This window comes from Ctenocephalides felis, unplaced genomic scaffold (genome assembly GCF_003426905.1).
Source record: "Ctenocephalides felis isolate EL2017-DRISC unplaced genomic scaffold, ASM342690v1 CF-g0.4_SCAFFOLD_01886, whole genome shotgun sequence".
In the NCBI taxonomy this organism is placed as follows: Eukaryota; Metazoa; Arthropoda; class Insecta; order Siphonaptera; family Pulicidae; genus Ctenocephalides; species Ctenocephalides felis.
The window spans coordinates 127568238-127575584 of record NW_020538040.1 but is presented as its reverse complement, the minus strand read 5'-3'; the positions used below and the strand labels follow the sequence as shown (position 1 = coordinate 127575584).

The following is a 7347-nucleotide window of genomic DNA, read 5'->3' as shown; positions in this document are numbered from 1 at the left end:
AATCGTTTCAATTTTTTTTTGAATATCAAAAATAATTGAGATTTCAATTTTAATTCTGGTTAAAGTTCTAAAGCTCACTTAAGTATATACTTTAAGTCAATAATGTTAACTTTGTAATTCTGTTTATATAATTCTTATAAATATTAGAAAATGTTACAGTATTTATAATAATCTAATTGAAAGCATTTAATATTCTCCGAACATTTCGTTACGGTACGAGAAGTTCCAGCAATTTGCCCTAAAACACGATACTATACACCACTAGTTTACTATATTATTTATATACGATTATTCTTATTTAAAGATATTTTATTAACTCTGATGCCGCGTTGATATTTATAATTAACAAATTTTTGGAATTATTTTTATTTTATATACTATTAATTTACTAAATATTAGCTTGTGGCGTGCGACCAGACAGGTAAGCGAGGGGTAAGCCACTGCAACGAGATTTCTGAAATTTTCATACATTAATACATTTTAGTTATTATGGTTATTACATACATTAATACGTTGGTTGCTATAGCAACAGATTCAACAATTAGGTTTGTTATAGTGAATGTCAAGTTTATTGAAATTAATGAAAGTCTACTACAATATATTTATTTATTTTAGGAAGTGATTGTGATTAATTTATTTATTCATATTCACAAAAGAAATGAACAAAAGAAAATGTTTCAGCGCTAAAACGGTTTTAAATGAACTGCACCGGCTAAAATGTCAACAGAATTATTTAGAAAAAGTTAACGGGGCGAAGAAAATTATAGAAAAAATATCTACAAACAATATCTTAGCTAAACAATTTTTGGAAAAGTTTGAAACTTGTAGAAATGACCGGTAAGTCTTTTTAAAAAATTTAAAGGCATATTGACTTTTCTTATCTTAAGTGTTAAATATTACCTATTTACATATATTTATAACGCCTTGTCAAAATCTGGATAATTAAAATTAAAATATATATAATTAGGTAATTTATTTTTGCAGAATTTCGGAAAACATAGAGCACCGTCACCGATTGACAAAAATTAATGATGATCTCGACATCCTCCGCAAAGATATTATATACGACGAAAATTTACAAAAACATGGTAAGTTTGAAGTGAACACAAAAACAAAATCATATCGAAATTTTAGCTTTTAATTATTTTTGAGCTTTGTAAATTTTTCTAATAAATTATTTTAAATTCAATTTTTAGATATTCAGTATTACGAGAATCATGTTTTGAATGTGGAAGCGGAGCTAAAATCGTTAAAGACTAAAATTAAATCGGAATTACGGGCCCTAGAGTCTGATACGAGTTTCAATGACGTCGATACATTGACAAATCGGTTGAAAAAAAAGGTTTCCCAATTGCAACCTTTAAAGGGTAAAGTCTGTATCATGTCTACATCGAGCGTGATCGATAAAAGTAAAGAACATAAGGTATAAAAACTATTAAATTTAGAAAAATATATAATTATATTTTATAATTCTAATTATAATAGTAATTATAATTATAACTATAATTTGAAATTATATATTTGAAACTAGAAAACAAATTTAAAATAAATGTTAACATTAACGTAGAAACACGTGGATATAAAAATTTAATTAGTTCAGAGCAGGGGTACTTACAAAGTGAAAAGTTCGATCTATTTTGAACTTATTTTGTAATCTTGGTTTTTATAAAAATTTTGATTTTTATAATATTTACCCTCTGAGACCGACTGTCTCATTTTGAGGACAACGGGCTGTCCCCTTTTGAGGTAAGTCTAGCATATGGCTCGGCTGTCTCTTCTGAGGCACTCATCAAATGACTCAATTCGCATTGAAGCGTCGAATAAAATAGATCACTGATGAACAACTCGCGAATTTTACTTATTTCACCAACTTTCGTCCATCAATAAATTATTTATAATATATTCTTTTCATGTTGCATTAATTTATGAAATATTTACATTTTCAATTTCGTGTTTTTATAATATATAGCTTATTAGTATACATCTACTTTGCAAATTAATAATAAGTTTTTAAATTAATAAGAATAAATCTAAGCAGTGGTAAGACCGTGTTGTCTTCTCAAAATTTACTATTAGTAATTTTCAAAGTCGTTTTTACTCTTTTTATTATATAATCATTTTTTCTGAATATTGTAAAACGACAGCAATTTGTAAAACACAATCTTCGTCAAAAAACAGATTTAAAACTAACATATTTCACTTTTAAACACAAACTGTAATAAACGGTTAAAGCGCTTATATATAAATAAATTCGCATAAATTCATATGAAATAAATTGCAAAACATGAGCAATAATACCAAAAGCGATGCCGAGTTGCTGATAGATTGTTTTTGGAAAACTTGATCCGGGGGAAAGACGAAGGGTTAACTTTAAAATATGTTTACAATGGGTCTAAAAATATTAATATTAATAATAATTTATTTGATGATTTATTCTAATTTATAGAACTCCATTGATTATAATGTTTTGGTGGATCCAAATGGGAAATGGACTCCTGAAGAACATGCGCTTTTTCTACGTGCCAAGCAACGATATAAAGATAATATCGAGAGCATAATTAAAGCTATTCAGAAAGTTATGCCGGGTATATATAAGTATTTTTTTCATTTTTTTTTTGATAAATTGATTGGAATTAAATTTTTTAATTAAGAATAAAATTTCTTAATTTGTTCCGTAGTTGTTTAGTGTGTTTTTGTGTGATAATAAAACAGGTTTATCTATTTCACGCTTCGTCAATCATAGCAATCGTAATACGTATTTTTATATACCTATAGATTAATATGTATTCAAGTGAAAATAACCTATTTCTGCACTGCGACATAGGGAATTAAAAGTTTTTCAAACTATCTCACTGGATCGGGCTGAAGTTCAACTTACAATTAGCTTACTGTCCTGATTTTGTATGGAGCACCCATTACTTTATTTATTACTTTAACATTGTAGCTTTGATATTGGCGTAGCATCACAGCTAATCTATACCAAGTTATTGCACCTGCTTTAAAGTCAATATATAACTTACGCTTAATTAACATTAATTATTATTAAAGTCCTTTATATAGAAAAAATATTCAGTGCAGTGATACAGTTTTATTACCTACTATATATATTACACGACAAAGCAGATATTAATTAGTACAATATTAATTTGATCAATACGTTGATAATAATTAAAGTGATGTTAGAATTCAAAAATATTTTAATCATTTTGAAGTACATTTTCCGGGTTCTATTTTGATTTTTGTTACAATTGGTATAAATGACATCTGAATGATCTTTTTATGTAATCAGGTTGCTTTTCGTTCCTTGATATATTCCTTTGTTTTATATTTTTTGCAATAGATATCTCAGCGGAAGAAATTTGCGATCACGACGAATGGCATAAGAAATTCCTTGCTGCTCGTGAAGAACGGCGTGCCGAGATTCGCAAATGGCGGGAAGATAAACGCTCCTCAACTTCTCAAGATGATTCCTCTCAACATTCCAGCGGATTTGATAACGTATGTAATTACACCTAGTACTGAATATAATTGAGTAGTGCAGGCCTTATTGTAACGATTTTTTTCTCAATTGGACATGTAAACCATCGTGCATAATATTGTCTTAGTTACCGTCTCGCAGACTGACGCAATATACAGAAATGTACTGTGAAGGTTCGTCATTTTTGACATGTTATATAAACTTGTACCATCATAAAATTTCTGTTTGCGTTATAATTATTAACTAATTATAAATTTTATACATTTTTGTGATAGTTAAATTGTTTAAATAGCTTGTATTCTACTTGGTATTGAAAATGAGAGATCATCTTAAAAATATTTCATGGCAGTTAATTTCGAAAATTTGATAAATTAGACTGTTATTATATTTAGGGTAAAAGAAAAGTTATGTACATATTATTTAGTTTTGTAAGCTTAATGTGAAATAGACATTTTTATCGGTCAGGTATCACAACGTGAAGCTTTGCACCCAACAAGCAAAGAGGCGCAATTGAGAGATCGCAAAGAGCGCGCAGAAACTAAAAGGAGAATTGAAAAGTGGAAGCAACTTAAAATCGATAAAAAACGAGCAGAAGAAGAACAACGGGAGAAGATGATCAAGGAAATTAGAGTAAGAGGATAAAAGATTGATTAATTACATATAAGAGATCTCGCTCGATCAAAAATTACTATTTTCTAGACCATAATGCAATCAGTCATTCAACAAGAGGGTCAAAATTTTCATTTAATATTCGAAAAGATTACATTATTATTTTTCTTCGTTCTGTTCTTCAAAACATAACAAAACCAGGTATTGCCGGCATTTTGTGTTATAGCATGTTACATAAATATTCCGACATGTGTGACATAATCGACTTCATTCATAAAAAAAAGATTTAAGAAAAGGTTTAACTGTTTTAGGCATCCAAGTGAGATACATAAATGTTTAGTGTCACTTTTGTAGATTTTTTGTTCGTCTTTTACAAGCTCTCGTATATTCCACTGCACGAACGAATAAGCACGCGCTTAGGACATACACGTGTGCGCCTAAGAGCGTGGTCTATTATGCTAAAATTTAATGAATTTTTGTAATTTAACTACTTTCCGTAGATCTCTAAGACTTTAGATAATCGCTTAGGCCATAATTCTTATATCAATGCAAATTTTCAAGAAAATCGTTTTATTTCAACGATTAATAAACAAAAAACGGCTCCCACAATCTACATCAAAACTATCAATAACATAATTTCCAACTGATAACTTTCGAACAATTTTTCGGTTTTTAAGTATCATTATTCGCCAAAACTAATTAATAATCTGTTCAAATAATTGTTTCTTACAATTAGTTAAAAAAATGTTCAAACTAATTTTTCTTAGGAAAAAGAGAGTGCGAAAGTATTGAAATGTGAGCTCCGTCATGAAGCAGTAGTGGAGTGGAAAACTAAGAGAAGAATGGAGGCGCAGAAAGTGCTGATGCAAAAAGAAATTGAACATATGCACAGTATGCAAAGAAGTGCTGAAGCCAATAGGACTTTACCCGATTTTCGGTAAAATATTATATATAAAATATTATAATTTGTGTCTTTTTACTGTTATTATAAATAATTTAAAATGTAATGCAGTTACTATAATTCTCTATAAACATCACAGGATATGGACTGTTGGTGATTCAAGCTTGTTTTCGGGATACATTCCCCAAATATGTTAGCCATTATAACAAGTCTTAAATATGATAACTTGAATGCGATACAATAATAGTGTTACACTTATATAAGAATACGAACAAACGCTGAAAAATTTGTATAAATTACATTTAACGGAAACTAACATTTTTTGATGCGGTAATAATGGGTAAAAGTTATTTTTACTTGAAAACATATTTCATTAACTTCCCGTAGGGCAAGTTATAGTAATCGCAAAAAAATCGAAAATGAAAATTTTTGCATTTCTCGACGTTTCAAAGGTTTCTGAATATTTTGGCATACCTTAGAAAAAATGTATGCGTGTGTGTGTGTGTGTGTGCGTGTGTGTATGTATGTGCGGATACAAATTTTCGTCGACGATTTCGGGAACACCGATCAACCGATTCGAATAATTCAAAAAACATTCGATTCGTATTGATAAGGAGACGTGCTGATTAGTTTTTGGCGAAGTCAGGTCTAGCCGTTCCGAAGATACGAGGCAAAAAGTGCCGAAAACGGTAACTTTGTTTTTAAGAGAACGGAGCGTCCGATTTTAATAATTCAAAAAACATTTTACTTGTATTGACAAGGTGAAGAACCGATTTTTATAAAGGCAGGTCTAGCGGTTTCGGAGATCTAATAAAAAAAATAAAAAAAATGCCATTTGGCGGTCAAAAATGATCATTAGATATATGCACATCAAATTATCAGATATTTTATAGAGATTTTAACAATAAGTATAATTTTGGTTTACATTCCTATGGGTTCCGTACCAATGTTTACGCGTTAGACCTCGACGCGGCGCTTACGCGGTTTGATATTTCGTCTTTATGCAGTTAAAGCAGTACGATTGCTTTGAAAAAAAGTTTAGATCTTTCAAAATATGTCAAAATAAAGAAAAATAAAAATATGTCAAAATAATAAAAAAAAAAAATTAAAAAATTTTTTTTTTTCAAAAAAAAGTGATTTTTTGTCTAATTGTTTGTCAAAAATCTTATTTTTTCGAAGTAAATTTTTTTCAAAAATGTTAATCGTTTTTAAAAAAATAATAATTTTTGGTACGGGAAGTTTCAGCAATTTGCCTTAAGGCACGATGCCTTAATTGCCTTAAGACAGAATTCCACTTACAGCTACTTTATATTTCCAAGTGAACCGATATCATTACTGCTTGAACCATGCGTTTCCAGAAGGGCATCAAACCTGGAATCTTGGGTTTCAAAGCCAAAGCTTTTAAAACAACTACTTGATTTATAAATCAATTTATGATCAAATATATCACATTGAAAATAATAATTAAAAAACATAAGTGAATTGTATATATTAGTATTAGTTATTTAAATTTATATATGCTGTTTATTTATGTAATGATTAAAAATCCGATACTTGTTAATTGACCTCATATTTGATCACATAACGTTAAATTATTTTGATAAAAATAGTTTATATACTATTTGCACATAAGCCCGCATTGTGCTTGTATTCTGTACATTTCATGCTGTCGACAATATCATTATCATATTATCTTCAAGTGCACAAGATCAGAAATACATAGCGCGCCGCCGTGAAGCTTCGCTAAACCGCATAACGAGCACGAGCCGGCCTCCGCTGCGCGTGCGGGCCTGCTTTCCGTCGCTCCAGCGCGATCCAACGCACGCGATGCGCCCGACCGAGTCGTCAATCAGGCGGGAGCAGCGACAGATCAACGTGAAAGGGTCACCGAGAGATCTTAGCGAGCCTCAACAGGCGGAAGCAATGAGGCTGAGAGAGCAGGCTAGGTCGCTTAGTGTTCGGAATATACCTAAACTGTGAGTGAATTATCGGTATTAATAGTTAGACTTATAAAACTTATAAGATCTTATACTAAAAAACTGCTTGCTTAGATAATAAAAAAACAATCAATTGAAGTATAATAAATAACAAAAATGAAGGAACTAAAGGAAAATAATCAAATGAAGTAAGAAATAAAAAAATTAATTAAAAAAATTGGCTTGGTGAAAGGTGTTGTCGACTAAGTTTTGCCGGAACACGCATTTGTTTACTGCAGCGGTAGGTCACAGGGCCATTTTCTTGTCAGTCTTTTTCTGGGTCTGATCAACGTTTTGATTGTTGGATTTGTTTGCATTCGCAGTTTGTCGTAAGTTTTTTTTTTACAATAGTTAAATAGCAATCAGAAAAAAAATCTATAAGC

At 30.1% G+C, this 7347-nt stretch overlaps 1 protein-coding gene across 1 annotated transcript; it reads left to right on the top strand.

The window, feature by feature from the left end:
- The first annotated feature begins 830 nt into the window (after positions 1-830).
- On the top strand, positions 831-6968 carry LOC113375877 (DNA ligase 1-like). Its single transcript, XM_026615825.1, has 7 exons — positions 831-837; positions 1197-1423; positions 2447-2585; positions 3341-3498; positions 3944-4108; positions 4855-5024; positions 6689-6968. Exons 1-7 carry the CDS (start codon positions 831-833, stop codon positions 6966-6968), a joined length of 1146 nt encoding a protein of 381 aa, XP_026471610.1.
- The last annotated feature ends 379 nt before the right edge of the window (positions 6969-7347 follow it).

Excerpts from the sequence above, each read along its gene's own strand:
- LOC113375877 (XM_026615825.1), top strand. Across the intron at positions 1,424-2,446 it reads ATAAAAGTAAAGAACATAAG|AACTCCATTGATTATAATGT; the intron begins GTATAAAAACTA and ends TCTAATTTATAG. Across the intron at positions 2,586-3,340 it reads TATTCAGAAAGTTATGCCGG|ATATCTCAGCGGAAGAAATT; the intron begins GTATATATAAGT and ends TTTTTGCAATAG.